The sequence below is a fragment of the Lupinus angustifolius genome, unplaced genomic scaffold, assembly GCF_001865875.1.
Source record: "Lupinus angustifolius cultivar Tanjil unplaced genomic scaffold, LupAngTanjil_v1.0 Scaffold_150_39, whole genome shotgun sequence".
NCBI classification, from domain to species: domain Eukaryota; kingdom Viridiplantae; phylum Streptophyta; class Magnoliopsida; order Fabales; family Fabaceae; genus Lupinus; species Lupinus angustifolius.
The window spans coordinates 1-15,991 of NW_017725924.1; the positions used below are offsets into that span (position 1 = coordinate 1).

The following is a 15,991-nucleotide window of genomic DNA, read 5'->3' on the forward strand; positions in this document are numbered from 1 at the left end:
CCTTACATATGCTACAGGAATCATGCTTCTCATAATTTTATAGCATGTTCATTCTAATATCACTTCACAACTTGTTATTACCTGTTGAACCTATTTCTTGGGATCTCCAGTCAGTTAGGTCGGGTTACCATCATGAGTGATCCTCGTTCTAAGGGCAATAGTCACATACTCTTAGAACTATTATAGACTTTCTCTCTAGCTAGTCCTTTCATCAAAGGATTTGTTAAGTTATTCTCAGTGCGTACATGATCCACTCTAACAGCGTAACACTCTAATGGTACTGTGCTTATGATAGGTTTGTCATTTCTTACCGTTATAAAAGTGGTTCTCAATTTTTGCAATAGTCACGGTACTATCACAATGGATCAACACAACTGGAATCAGTTTATCCCATAGGGGAATCTCTGCATGCAAGCTTCTCAGCCAACTTGCTTCTTCACTAGCTGTTGCTACTGCTATCATCTCAACTTCCATAGTGGATTGAACCAAAATGGTTTGTTACTTTGACTTCCAAGAAACAGCCCCACCAGCTATGCTAAATATATAGCCACTGATTGCTTTAGAATCATCTGAAAGAGTGTTCCAATCAGCATCACTGAATCCTTCTAGGACAGCGGGAAACCTTCTATAGTGTAATCCAAGGTTCATTGTTTTCTTAAGGTATCTCATTACTCCTTTTATAACATGCCAATGCTTCATTCTAGGTCTACTGGTAAACCTGCATAATAATCCCACAACATAGGCAATGTCGGGTCTAGTACAATCAGTGGCATACCGAAGGCTGCCAATGATGTTAGCATGCTCAGCTTGTCTTACTCCTTCACCAGTGTTCTTAAAAAGTTTTATACTTGAATCATATGGTGTGCTAGTAGGTTTACAATCAAAGTATTTATATTTCTTTAGGATCTTTTTCACATAGTGAGATTGATCCAAAGAAATCCCTTCTTTTGACCTAATATTTTTTATACCAAGGATTACACTTGCCTCTCCAAGGTCTTTCATATCAAAGTTGTTACTCAATAATGATTTCACATTATTCATAACATGAATGTTGGAACCAAATATGAGTAGATTGTCTGCATAGACACATATGATAGTGTAAATGTCATTTTCTGATTTATAATAAATGCATTTGTCACTTTGATTCACATTAACCTCATTCGAGACCATTAAGTCGTTAAACTTTTCATGCCACTGTTTAGGTGCTTACTTAAGACCATACAATGACTTATCTAACTTGAAGACCTTATTTTCTTGTCCGTGTATTACAAAACCTTCAGGTTGTTCCATATAGATTTATTCTTCCAAATCACCATTCAAAAAGGCAGTCTTAACATCCATTTGATGTACTAATAAATTATGTATCGCAGCGATCGATATTAGTACTCTAATGGATGTTATTCTAGTAATAGATGAAAAGGTGTCGAAGAAATCTACATTCTCCCTTTGCCTGAAACCCTTAAAGAAATCTACATTTTCTCTTTGCCTGAAACCCTTAGCTACAAGGCGAGCCTTGTATTTATCCACTGTGCCATCAGGTTTCAGTTTCTTTTTCAATACCCACTTACAACCAATAGGTTTGCATCCAGGAGGCAAGTCAGCTAAATGTCAAGTGTTGTTAGACTCTAGAGAATCCATCTCATCATTTATGACTTCTTGTCACAAATCAGCATCCAAAGAAGTCAAGGCTTCTTGGAGTGTTGATGATTCATCTTCCAATATATAGACCATATAATCAGGTCCATATTCTCTAGCAGTTCTTGCTCTCTTACTTCTTCTAGGTTCTATTTCTAACCCATCATTACTAAGATTATTGCTAATCATAGGTATGTGAGTAGTTGTTGAGCCCCCATTATTCATAATTTAAAAGAAAATTTCATTTCATTGAAGTCAACATTGTTAGACTCAATGATCACTTTTGCGTTAAGGCCATAAAACCTATACGCTTTGTTGTTTATAACATACCTAGTGAATACACATTCATATGCTCTACTTGCGAGTTTAACTTTCTTGGAGTCTGGTATCCGGACATAAGCCAAACAACCCCAAGTTCTCAAATAAGACAAGTTTGGTTGTCTATTCTTAATCATTTCATATGGGAAATTTTGCTTTTAGTATTGGGGATTCTATTTAGCACATAACATACAGTAAATAAAATTTCGCCCCACCAAGAAGGTACTGCACTAGAACTTAACATAATAGTTACAACTAATTCAGTTCAAGTTCTATTCTTTCTTTCAACTTTACCATTCATTTCAGGTGAATATGGTGCAATCGTTTCATGAATAATGTCATTTAATTTATAAAAATCATTAAACATGTTAGAGTTATACTCAGTGTCTCTATTGCTTATGAGTTTCTTTATTTTCTTGTTGAGTTGATTTTCAATTTCAGTTACATATAACTTAAATATGTCAAGTACTTCACTTTTATTTTTCATAAGATATACATAAGTAAAGTCAGAACATTCATTAATAAAAGTGATAAAATAACGTTTGCCATTTCTAGTTAACGTTCCATCTAATTCACATATGCCTGAGTGTATTAAATCTAAAGGTTAAGATTCTCGAATAACTGATTTATGTGGTTTTTTTGAAATTTTTGCTTGACTGCATGATTCACAAATATCAAAATCATTTTTAGATAATTTTGGAATTAAATTTAGATAACTTTGGAATTAAACCTAAGCTACTCAAATTTGAAATTGCACGTTTATTAATATGACAAAGTCTAGAATGCCAAATATTAAAATCACACAACATGTAAACAGAATCAGAAATTTTATTAATAGAAACATCAACATTTAATTTAAACATGTCATCAGTGGCGTACCCTTTCCCAACAAATACCCTATTCCTAGTCAAGAGTATACAAGTCTGCTCCTATGGTCTGGGTGAAACCAGCCTTACTAAGAAGAAAACCAGAAACTAGATTCTTCCTCATCTATGGAGTGTGCATCACATCTTTAAGATACATCTTGCTTTAATGACAATAAACTAACATCACCAGTTCCAGCAACAATAGTGGTGTGGGAGTCACCCAACAACACCTTCTTATCATCAGCATCCGTGTATGTTTTGAACATAGCACAGTCATATCAGACATGGCGGGATGCGCCAGTATCTACCCACCACCCATTAGTTCATCCAACCATAGTTACCTCAGATAATACAGCCACAAATGGTTCATCAACCATGTTGGCTTGTGGAGGACGATCCATAGGTTTATTTCTGCACTTGTGTGCGATATGACCTGACTTCCCACATTTGAAGTAGATGAACAGGTTGCCAGAGTCAAAATGAATTTCTTACATAAATAATCACTTTCATTCCAGAGAGCTATTTCAATAGCCAGTTTATCTCTTTCCTCTTTTTCAGCCTCATCCGACATCACTGGGATGTCGGTTTTCAAAACATGGACAACCTTTCTCATAGTGAGGAAAAACTTCATCTTATGTTGCCAACGTTTGAAATTTGTTCCGTCAAATCGAAATGGTTTGTTCAGGTCATAGATGTTCGGTCCAGTAATATTATCTATGAATATCATTGCAGTCGAAACGTCTTAAAATTGTTGTTACCGTAGCTTGCAACAATTATAAATGACACAAAATAATACTTACTTGCTGAGTCACGACCATGTCGCTCTCTTTAAGACGTTTCGTGGTACGGCCCGAAATGTGCAAGCAGACTATCAACCACACCGTCCCCAGGATAAAACAGTCCAAATCTCTGTTATCGAATTCTTATTGCACTGTAAGAACCGATCTCGAATACACCCACCACAATATGACTACCAATGCCAATTCTCAAAATTCCCACAATATGGCTAACAATGTCAATTCTCGAAATACCCATAATATGGCTACCCGTGCCAATTCTCTTAGTGACTGAGTCACGACCATGTCGCTCTCTTTAAGACGTTTCGTGGTACTGCCCGAAATGTGCAAGCACACTATCAACCACGTCGTCCCTAGGATAAAACAGTCCAGATCTCTGTTATCGAATTCTTATTGCATTGTAAGAACTGATCTCGAATACACCCACCACAATATGGCTACCAATGCCAAATCTCAAAATTCTCACAATATGGCTACCCGTGCCAATTCTCTTCCCACGATACTGACTACCAGTGTCAGTTCTCGAAATGTCCACAATTTGGCTACCCGTGCCAATTCTTTACACACAATACTGACTACCAGTGTCAGTTCTCGAAATCTCACTTTGGTTGTTTGTGCCAATTCCTAAGTGTCATGGAAAGAAAGGGGGAGAAGGTTGCCGGAAATGCATCGACGGAGTATTAGGGGGGAGAAAGAAAAGTTGAGAGGAAACGTGATGTGAACCTCTTGGTTAAAAGGCTCTTGAAATGATCTATCTTGGTTGGTGTTTGGCCTAAGCTCACGATTGAGTAGCGCTCTTGAAAATAAGCAGCGGAAATGTATTGAAATTGGATAAAAGAAGATGAAAAAGATTTGAGGTGAAGGCGCCACAACACTTGAGGTGTTGATAAGCCAAAGTGATGATCGCCACAAGAACTTGGTTCTTGATAAGAACTTCTAATCTTGTGATGTGATCCAGAAAATGCGCAAGATTCCAAAGAAGGAGCTATTAGGCATAAGTGGGCCCAAGCCAAGAACAAGGCCCAAACTTGGACTAAATGTACTTATGCTCCTCATAAAGAACATCAAGGAGAAGCCACCCAATCCAATCTTCATAAAGATCATAAAGACCATCAAGGAGCATCCTCCAAAACCAACCCAAGGGAGTTATTTTCGTTTTTATTACATTGCTTTAAGTGTAGGCCAAGATGGGGAAAAGATTTCCCTACCCTTTAAATAAGGGCACGGCCAAGCTTGAAGCTTGGCCTAGGACATATTTAATGTGTCCTAACATTTCCTATTTCTTTCTAAGTTGTTTTTAAGACTAGTTTAATGTGTCTTAATTCTTTTATTTCAAGTATTTAATGTGTCTTAACTTATTTGAATTTCAGAATAAGTGCAGTCAAGGATACATGAGAGTTGGTGGCCAGCATTAAAGCCAAGTCAAGGAAGCCTTTAAGGAGGGGAGATTTTCGTGCAAACCTTCAAACCAAGTCAAGATACATTATTTCTCCTATGCAATTCGTGCAATCAACTTAATGAAGGGGTGTGTTTTGTGCCATGCCTTAAAAAATTCGGCCAAGGCATTATTTCCCTGAGAAACTTGTGCAAAGCATTTAATTCCTTGTTCAAGACTTGAAGACTCATTTGAATAGGTGCTTGGCCTTTTGAACCGTGGTTTTTATGGAATGCTATTCACCAAATAAAAATCATTCAAAGCCTTAATGTTTAGTGAGGAATTTGTGCCAAACTCAATTCAGATTCAAACCTCACTCATCCTTTTTCAACCGTGCATGAATCAGCCTAAGTGAAGGAATGTGCACTCAACAAAAGCATTAATTGTAATTGTGAAGTTTGTGCAAGGCATTCAAGACAATCCAAAGCACCATGCAGCCCTTTAATTCGTGGGGTCCAAGTCTACATGGGATGACCAGATTCATCAAGGCAAATAGAGGAATCCAAGACTGAATTTTCTTAGTTTTTGCATTTGTATTAAAACTTTCTTATTTTTCGTTTTTCCATTAATTTTATGCTTTATTTTCGTGTAAGACTTTTCCATGTGGAAAATTAGTGTAGCCGTGCACACTTTTAGGGCTAGGGTTTCACATACAAACCTAAATGTTTTCCTATAAGTTGTATTCAGATTTGATGAAATAAACAGTTTTTGAGTTTTGATTAAAAATTGAGGATTGTCATCCTTGTTGAGAGTTTCTCTCCAAACTCCTTGGCTGAACCAAGGTTATAAGTTCTTATCAAGAACCACGTTCTTGTGGCGAACATCACCCGGCTTATCAACATTCCATTGTTGTGGCGCCATATCACCCTTCAACCTATTCCATCTTCTTTTATCCACTGCCTATTTCTTGTTATCTTACAAACACAAACCTAAACACTACAAACCGTGGCCTTAAACAAGCAAACACCAACCAAGAAAAGATCGTTCTTAGAATCTCCTGAAGAGGTTCACATCACTTGAGATAAAAGAAGATGAAAAATATTTGAGGTGAAGGCGCCACAACACTTAAGGTGTTGATAAGCCAAAGTGATGATTAGTGATGCTCGCCACAAGAACTTGGTTCTTGATAAGAACTTCTAATCTTGGTTCAGCCAAGAAGGTTTGGAGAATACTCTCACAAGGATATAATCCTTTTTGATTCACAAAGGAATTCAATTTAACTTTCAACTCAATGTGTTTATTTCATAGCAAAAAGCCTTACATTTATAGGCAAGCCTCTAAGGCTCCCACGGTTTGCAACTAAGACTTATGCATGGTAAGTTTACATTGGATTTCCTAAAACCAAATGAATCTACTCCTAAACTAGACTATATTCGAGTAGTAAAGAAATGAACACATGTGTTTCGTGTGCTTTATTACAATTGAAAAAAAACTTAATGACTTGGCCTAGGGTGCTTTATCGCCACGGTTGGATAGTGATGAGCATGGGATTCCTTTTCTCCTTAAGTGCACAGCTCAACAATTAAGTCATATGATCAATGAGACTTTAAGACTCCTTAATGCTCATGGCTAAGCTTTGATTAGCTCCATTGGATTCTTCTAATTTGGCACATGGAAATTGTTGGAGTTAAGCCTTCTTAATGCTCCTCAGGTACACTTTGACTTGGCATAGGATTCCTTTGCTAAGGAATGAATTCCCCACGGCTAAGTGTTGATTAAGGATGCACTAAATAGCATAGAATGTCGTTGGTGCAAGATGGTAGGCTGCCAACGACTAGGACATGTGCATAATGCATCATTAATGCACCATTAAAGTCTCAAATGACCATTTTCTAATTTCACACGAGCATCTTTGCTCCAACAACTCTGAAATTAACTTAGGATTCCTTTGGATGAAATGTGCTCAGGTGGATTTAGCTCCAACGGTCTAGAAATGGTGTTTAAGCCTTATAAATGCTTCATTAAGCTCCTCCACGGTCATATTGTGATTTTCTTCGAGCAATCTCCTTCCAACGGCTACAATAGTCTTTATTTACCTACCAAATAATATTAGACTAAGTTAGAATGAGTTTGGTTCATGAAAATTAGAAGTTGGTCAGTGTCGGTTACACTTTTAGGTTTGACTTAATCATCTATGAGTCATTTTTCATTCTGGTCAATTTTTATAGGCAGGTTTATGACAAACATATTTGAATTAAATAAACTAAATTTTGGACAAAAGTTAGCCCACACATTTATTATAAAAATTAAATTTGCTCAATACTAATTAAATTGGCTAGGTCTGACTCGGTCAGGCTACGCCCAATGCCTGATGCGGCACATTAGGCTCATGCGCCTCGGTCAGATTTCCTGGCCATGCCAGTTTGGCCCAGCACCTGGTGCAACACTGGGTGCACCAAAGTCCCCAACTCGGTCAGAGTTGTCTCAGTCAGGAATTGAGCCTGATGCATGTGGGTCCATGTCAGGGCCACTTTTGGCGCCTTGGTCAGACCCGTGGCCTGACTTATGCGCATGGCCTGGTCCATCCTTGGCTCGGTCAGAACCATGGACCAAGATGCTAGTGAGCATCTTTATACCCCCTTGGGCTATTTTTGGTTCGCCATCATGGATCAACATTATGAGTTGTCCAATGGCATTTTGAGTCATTTTTGCTCTAGCCCTAGTCATAGGATCACTTATGCCTTCAAGGCCATCAATATCAAAGTTAGGCTCTTTGAAGTTCACATCAAAACGCCTTCAACTTGGTGCTAGTTATAATGATGGGAGAAGACCTCTATTTATAATTTTGGGATTTTTTTCAAGTCCTCATCTCTCCAATGTGAGACTTGGGAGTAGTTTTTTTTCAAAACTTTTCTATGTGAAACTTGGGAGTTTTTTAGATTTCACACTCACAGTCAATTTCCAACTACATGTCAACAAAGATAGTATATTTTGATCTTTGTGTACTTCATTGAAATGTTGTGGTTTTCATTTATAAAAGGTTTTATGAACCAGTATAACTATTCATCAATGAAGAATTTTAATGAACCAACACACACATCTTTAGGATTTTCATGAACCAACACATTCTTTTACCAATAATGGATAACTACCTTGGTGACTCTTGGTACTTAGTAGGAGTGCCTTAAGACATGACTACCTCTTCATTTGGAAATTCTCCCACAATTTGAAGCATAACTTTTTTTTACCTATTTTCATAGCATGTGTGACCCTTACTTTTTCTTTTATAATAACATTATCTTTTCTAAAATAATCTCTTATACACACTATGTTGTTAGTATTGTCAAAAATATCTTCTCACCCATAAAGTCAGGAACTAATCTTTTTCGGTATAAATCGTCACACTCAACAAGTGTCACTTTCAAGAATTGAACCCGTGATATTTTAATCTTTTTGGAATCTTGCAGAGTCTTACACAACTAAACAAACGTATCATTAAACATTTAATATCCTAAATCATCCTTAATCTTATTGGTGTGTGATAGAACTTTCCTTTAATTTTTTTGAGATACACCTTTTGATCCCTAGCTACCATTAAAATTTAAATCATGTCGGCATATTCAAGAACAAAATAATGTGCTACATTGCTAACACTTTCCTGGATTAAAGTCCTGCTAGCATCAACCACAAGAGAAGACTAGGCTGTCCTGAAAAATTCCAACACCTACTTTGTTTCTAATTACGGTCACGTGTATGATAGTTGAAGTCTCCAATGATAGTTCACTTGGGTAGACATGCTGGTTCACCTGTCAATTTTAGAGATGACAAAAATTCAATGCAATGCTGTGAATCCAAGACTAGCCAAGCTAGTTCTTGGGGGGCTGCTTGCTTGAACATTCATGCTACTCAAATCAATAGCAAGAAGATTGGTTTCAATTAATTGAAAGGAAACCATGGAGTGTGTGGATCAAGTGACATGGAGTTGATCCATCTTAACAAGTGGTCTCGACTTCGAGTATCGGGTATACAACTATATTATACTCGGAGGGAGAGCTTTGTCACTCAGTAGTTGTTCCACCCTGGTCATTCGGATGCCCCATCTGTCTGGTTGCCTTCTCCCCCAACCGACCAAGGTCTGGAAACAACCAGTGAAGGACTCCACATGCCCATTAAACAGCCTTACTAAGCCGAGTTTGGGACTACTTCTGCCTGACACGCCGCCAACAAGGCAATGTCACGCCAGCTGCAATACCACCTACCCTCCTGCCAGTATAACAAGACAAATCTCATATGCGACTATCACATCTGCTACAAGCTACTAGTCAACTGTGCATAGAGTATGGACCTGTCAAACCACCTGACACGGGAAAAGCAGCCCCCGATAGACCAGAATGGTTGGCCATGCCCATGCCAAGTGTCTTCTAAAGTCACATCATCTCTCTCAACCACTATAAATAAGGGTCTTCCCTAATAGGAGTATCTTAACTTTGAACTTATCACTTTCATTATTAATCTTTACTTACTTCTTGCCTCTCATTTATCGGCGGGTCCAAGTCAACCTCAATCTGGATACCAGAAGAACTCTTGTTCGGATTTTCAGTCCGACCACTCCGATCAATCACAAAATAACAGTCGTTTTATCCAGGTCATGAAGGGTTGCATATTGCGAATGATACCGATGGTCTACATCAGAAATAATAATTGAAAGGAAACTCCTAGAAGTGAAGCCACACTCTTGATTGACACAGAATTTTGTCCAACTTTTTGTTTTTGCTAAAATAAGAAGGAAGAGGAGATAGATCACTTATGTAGACATGTAGTGGAAGGTTAACCAGTTATATAACTCGATTAAACTGTTATCATTGATTAATCAGTTCAAATTTAACATCATAGTCTAAGTTGTAAACAATTTTCCTTAATTTGAAGGGCCACTTCCCTTGTCCTACATTAAAGCCACCCCTAACTGGGGTCTGGGGGTGCTATTTATTTCCTATCCATTATTTGATTTTTGCTTAAAGTGTGGTGTATAATATAGCAACTAGCGTGAAATCTTGTCAATATTTTATGCCTGCTTTGGACTTATACGGTTGATATGATAGGCTAATTATTGGCACTGGTAATAAATATGCTTGCTTGTTACTACTCTCAATTGTGTGGACAGAAAATCTCTGACTCAAACACACAAGTTTTTTTTCTGGTTGGTTATTCTCTAAGGTAGGGAAATTCATGGTAATAATTTGTTTTTGTGGTATTAGCAATCCAAGCATATGAACTTGCTGGTTGGTTATTCCTCCTACAAATACCCTTATTACTGAAGAAGTTTTCAAAAAAAAAAAAATGGTACGCATTTCCTCACTTTTTTAGATAAGAAACTAATCCATTATGAGGTGCATGGTTGTTCCTCCCAACAAGTGTTGCTTTCAGGAATCGAACTCTTGACCTTTTTGTCATTCTGGAATCGAACTCTTGACCTTTTTGTAGAAGAAGTTTTGGAATGTTATTAAGCATATGATCCTAAATTAAAAAAATGAATTTATGTGTATGCAAAAAAATCATTGGATGGGATCCATGCTTAAGTGTCTTACCATAGTCTCTCACCTATCACGTTCTTGTGAAACAGAAACAGAAGAAGCACTACTCTATTATTTCCAACAGCAGTACAATTGCACTGAGTAACTGCATTCAATACCAACTTGTTCCTTATGTCCCTTCACTGTTTGTCACTATTAAATCTCATTAGCATTTTTAAGTATTTAATATTTGATCTGTTAAAAGGTGTACTAAACTAGAAAGGACTATTGACTGAGTCATATCCAACAGTGAAAAGTGAAAAGGCAAAATGATACTTTTTAAAATGATGAGACTACAGTACTTGTCAGAGTGTTTATTAGAATCAAAGTGGATAATGGAACATGTTTCTCTATAGTACTTTTCACTCCTTCCTAGAAGGACACCAATCATAGGGGTTTTCCAATATAAGGAATAATGGAATATACAACTGTTAGTTTAGGACTTTAGGCAGATAAACTTTCTATCCATATTCTGTATTTAATCTGTTCTAACACATGTTATTAGGCAGACTAATAATGAAAGTTTATCAGTCTGAATTCAAGAAATTTGCTTGAAAACTACTAATGAAGTGTCAATTAGGCATACAAGTACATGGTCCTACCAACTTGACATTTTTCATGTTCCACTTGCCTACTTATGGAGCTACTCCTAAGCATGTTTGCCAATCATTCAACCCTTCATTTTAAATTCTCTCTTGCATTCAATTCCTTTAATCTAACCTTACCCATGCCTTGAAGTAAAATTAAGTTTTCCTTTAAGTTTACTTCCTTATGCACCTTTCCATATTCTTCTGACCCTTTTGTACTCAATTTGTCATAATATTAATTTTCTTACTTCAGAGTATTTCAATACCTTTGTCTTTATTATTTTTTCTCTTGTTCTTCTTTAAGTCTCTCTTTAGGCCATTTTTTAGGACTTCATACTCAATTTCTCTCAATAAACTTGTAACTATGGTTATCACAGGATCTACTGCTAGTAGCAGCATCCATCAGTTGCAAGCTTTCAACTCTCAGAATAACAATACCAATCACCTCCGTGATGCTTCCTTTTCTTCATACTTGAACAGCAATGAAAAAGCCTTCGCTGAGTCAAGCCAAAATCTCGATCCCTTTATCAGCAACAAGAACGATGCTACTCTCGAGGGCGTAAAGAAGGAAGAAGATGGCGAAATTGAAGTGTTTGAGGCTGAAAAGTACTTCAATGGAGAAGAGGTGGAGAGTACAACAGTTGCTAAAATCGATGCTAAGGAGTACCAGTATCAGGAAGATAAACAAACAGCTCTAGAAAGTAGAGAGTATACAGTTCAGCGTGGAATTCCAAGTGTTCGTTCTGAATCAAGTTGGAATAGCCAGAGTGCACTACTACAAAGTGCTGTGAGAAACAGGAAAAACAAGGTTCAGAAGAAGAGTTTTCTAGCAAGTCTTGGTTGCAAATGCTATTGTTCTGATAAGAATTCTGTTGATGTCAGTGACCATGCAGGTGAAGTTAGTTTTAAAAAAACTCCTACTTATGGTATACCTCATGAGAAAAAAACACCAAAGAATCTATTCAATGCTGATCTAGATGCTAATCATTCAGTGAAAATAAGTAATCCTCGTGCCGAACTTTTGATCAATAAGGATGTTTACTTCCATAATCAAGAGAGGTTAGGGATGGAACTGAGTAGAGAAAACAGTTTAGCAGCATTCTCAACTGTGAACTCTAGCTTAGGGAACCAACTTGTGAAAATGCAACTTGAGGAGATAGGGACACCAAGGAAATCATTGCAAGTGTTTGGTTCCCCAATATTGGATAGAAGGAGCAGCAGGTCCTTGACCTTAGATAAAAAGTTTTCAATGCCCTCTTGGGAAGGTAGTCCCAAAATGGAAGAAAATGACTTCTCTGCTAATTCTGGTGGAAACTACCATAATGATGATGCTGAGAGTGATGCAAGTTCAGACTTATTTGAGATTGAGAGCCTCACAGGAAAATCCAATAGTACTACCTTCCATGCTAGACCAACATCCAATGTTGCTTCAGGCTGTGCCAGCCCACTTAAGTGTCTTACCATAGTCTCTCACCTATCACGTTCTTGTGAAACAGAAACAGAAGAAGCACTACTCTATTATTTCCAACAGCAGTACAATTGCACTGAGTAACTGCATTCAATACCAACTTGTTCCTTATGTCCCTTCACTGTTTGTCACTATTAAATCTCATTAGCATTTTTAAGTATTTAATATTTGATCTGTTAAAAGGTGTACTAAACTAGAAAGGACTATTGACTGAGTCATATCCAACAGTGAAAAGTGAAAAGGCAAAATGATACTTTTTAAAATGATGAGACTACAGTACTTGTCAGAGTGTTTATTAGAATCAAAGTGGATAATGGAACATGTTTCTCTATAGTACTTTTCACTCCTTCCTAGAAGGACACCAATCATAGGGGTTTTCCAATATAAGGAATAATGGAATATACAACTGTTAGTTTAGGACTTTAGGCAGATAAACTTTCTATCCATATTCTGTATTTAATCTGTTCTAACACATGTTATTAGGCAGACTAATAATGAAAGTTTATCAGTCTGAATTCAAGAAATTTGCTTGAAAACTACTAATGAAGTGTCAATTAGGCATACAAGTACATGGTCCTACCAACTTGACATTTTTCATGTTCCACTTGCCTACTTATGGAGCTACTCCTAAGCATGTTTGCCAATCATTCAACCCTTCATTTTAAATTCTCTCTTGCATTCAATTCCTTTAATCTAACCTTACCCATGCCTTGAAGTAAAATTAAGTTTTCCTTTAAGTTTACTTCCTTATGCACCTTTCCATATTCTTCTGACCCTTTTGTACTCAATTTGTCATAATATTAATTTTCTTACTTCAGAGTATTTCAATACCTTTGTCTTTATTATTTTTTCTCTTGTTCTTCTTTAAGTCTCTCTTTAGGCCATTTTTTAGGACTTCATACTCAATTTCTCTCAATAAACTTGTAACTATGGTTATCACAGGATCTACTGCTAGTAGCAGCATCCATCAGTTGCAAGCTTTCAACTCTCAGAATAACAATACCAATCACCTCCGTGATGCTTCCTTTTCTTCATACTTGAACAGCAATGAAAAAGCCTTCGCTGAGTCAAGCCAAAATCTCGATCCCTTTATCAGCAACAAGAACGATGCTACTCTCGAGGGCGTAAAGAAGGAAGAAGATGGCGAAATTGAAGTGTTTGAGGCTGAAAAGTACTTCAATGGAGAAGAGGTGGAGAGTACAACAGTTGCTAAAATCGATGCTAAGGAGTACCAGTATCAGGAAGATAAACAAACAGCTCTAGAAAGTAGAGAGTATACAGTTCAGCGTGGAATTCCAAGTGTTCGTTCTGAATCAAGTTGGAATAGCCAGAGTGCACTACTACAAAGTGCTGTGAGAAACAGGAAAAACAAGGTTCAGAAGAAGAGTTTTCTAGCAAGTCTTGGTTGCAAATGCTATTGTTCTGATAAGAATTCTGTTGATGTCAGTGACCATGCAGGTGAAGTTAGTTTTAAAAAAACTCCTACTTATGGTATACCTCATGAGAAAAAAACACCAAAGAATCTATTCAATGCTGATCTAGATGCTAATCATTCAGTGAAAATAAGTAATCCTCGTGCCGAACTTTTGATCAATAAGGATGTTTACTTCCATAATCAAGAGAGGTTAGGGATGGAACTGAGTAGAGAAAACAGTTTAGCAGCATTCTCAACTGTGAACTCTAGCTTAGGGAACCAACTTGTGAAAATGCAACTTGAGGAGATAGGGACACCAAGGAAATCATTGCAAGTGTTTGGTTCCCCAATATTGGATAGAAGGAGCAGCAGGTCCTTGACCTTAGATAAAAAGTTTTCAATGCCCTCTTGGGAAGGTAGTCCCAAAATGGAAGAAAATGACTTCTCTGCTAATTCTGGTGGAAACTACCATAATGATGATGCTGAGAGTGATGCAAGTTCAGACTTATTTGAGATTGAGAGCCTCACAGGAAAATCCAATAGTACTACCTTCCATGCTAGACCAACATCCAATGTTGCTTCAGGCTGTGCCAGCCCAAGTTTTTATGCACCAAGTGAGGCAAGCATAGAATGGAGTGTGGTCACTGCTAGTGCTGTAGAGTACTCAGCCATGTCAGATTATGATGATCAAGGGTCTGTAGCAACCATAAGGAGTCCATTAAGGACATCCTTAACTTCCTCAAATGGGAAAACTAAAGGGAGTAGACAAGTACTGAGGCGGCGTCCTGCCATGCTGCTGGGCTGCAAGAGCCATAAAGCTGTGGGAGTTGCTGATGATGCCTTCACAGCATCTGAGAAACCAAGATCTAACTCGCAATCTCGGCGCAGGTCAGACACCTTCTCTCAGGTGACAAGGTTCCAGGAAGAGACTACGGAAGGGAAATTTGGTGCAAGACATGGACAACATGCTTATGCTGTACCTCCACTTCAGCGCTCACACTAGCCAATATTATTCATAATCATAAGTCCTGTATATTTAGCAGTAGATTGAATATATGTATATCTTTTATTGGATTTGGAATGTGTTCAGTTATGTATCTTGATTTAATGTGATAGAGTTTGTTACTGGTTTATATGTTTTCCAAAATAATGATAGAAGAAGTAGGCCACAATCTGAAAGGCAAAGAGAGCATCTAATGAAAATCAAACCCCCACCTCATGCAGGAAGTGTCTTGTGTCTTCCTCTTGCCACTCTTCGGATAAGGCTTATATAAAGTGTGTTTGTCTCTGAGATGATCAAATAAAGGTGTAGTCATCTTTGATTCGGTCAAATCTATTGAGATCTCGATCCACTGAATGATTTAAAGGTCGGTATAATTTTCTTTGCGCACTTTAGACACAAACCACTTTCGAAAAGTGTTCCGCTGATCTTTATGCATTCTCTTGTTTGTTTATATATATGTATATAGTTCCATTCAGTTTTTTCAGTTTTTTCAGTTTCAGTTTTAAATTTTAGTTAATGATATTGTCTGCTTTGTATTCATGTATTTGGTCTCATATAAAGAATGTGAAACTGCCTATTCAAATGCTCTCTCTGTTAAGACTCTCCTTGTTGCATAGCTTTTTGTTTTTATGCATTTTTGGATATGATCCTGTGTACCTTAGCCATTTAGAAAGCTTGAACATAGCTTTTCAGCAATTTTCTCTTTTCACTTTTCATGATATCTTTTTTAGAGGACCACAACCAAAACAAAAAGGAAATAGAGGTGTACCTTCTTCTTGTATTGTTGGTTATTACTGCATCCAACCGACAAAGAGGGAAAAAAGTGATTATATTAATATAGTTTATCATCCTTCAAATACTATGAAATTTACATGGAACAACTAAAGGCACTATAAATTTTCCTTTTTTAAAACTTCATTACTTGCTGCAGTAATGGGCAATTATGTGCTAGCAATTT

The 15,991-nt window shown here is 37.2% G+C and overlaps 1 protein-coding gene across 1 annotated transcript; it reads left to right on the forward strand.

The window, feature by feature from the left end:
- Positions 1 to 11,024: 11,024 nt before the first annotated feature.
- LOC109340231 (protein PHYTOCHROME KINASE SUBSTRATE 2-like) lies at positions 11,025 to 15,515 on the forward strand. The gene is made up of 2 exons (XM_019577859.1): positions 11,025 to 12,581; positions 14,615 to 15,515. The coding sequence occupies exons 1-2, from the start codon at positions 11,513 to 11,515 to the stop codon at positions 15,031 to 15,033; spliced, it is 1,488 nt and encodes a 495-aa protein (XP_019433404.1). The 5' UTR covers positions 11,025 to 11,512; the 3' UTR covers positions 15,034 to 15,515.
- The last annotated feature ends 476 nt before the right edge of the window (positions 15,516 to 15,991 follow it).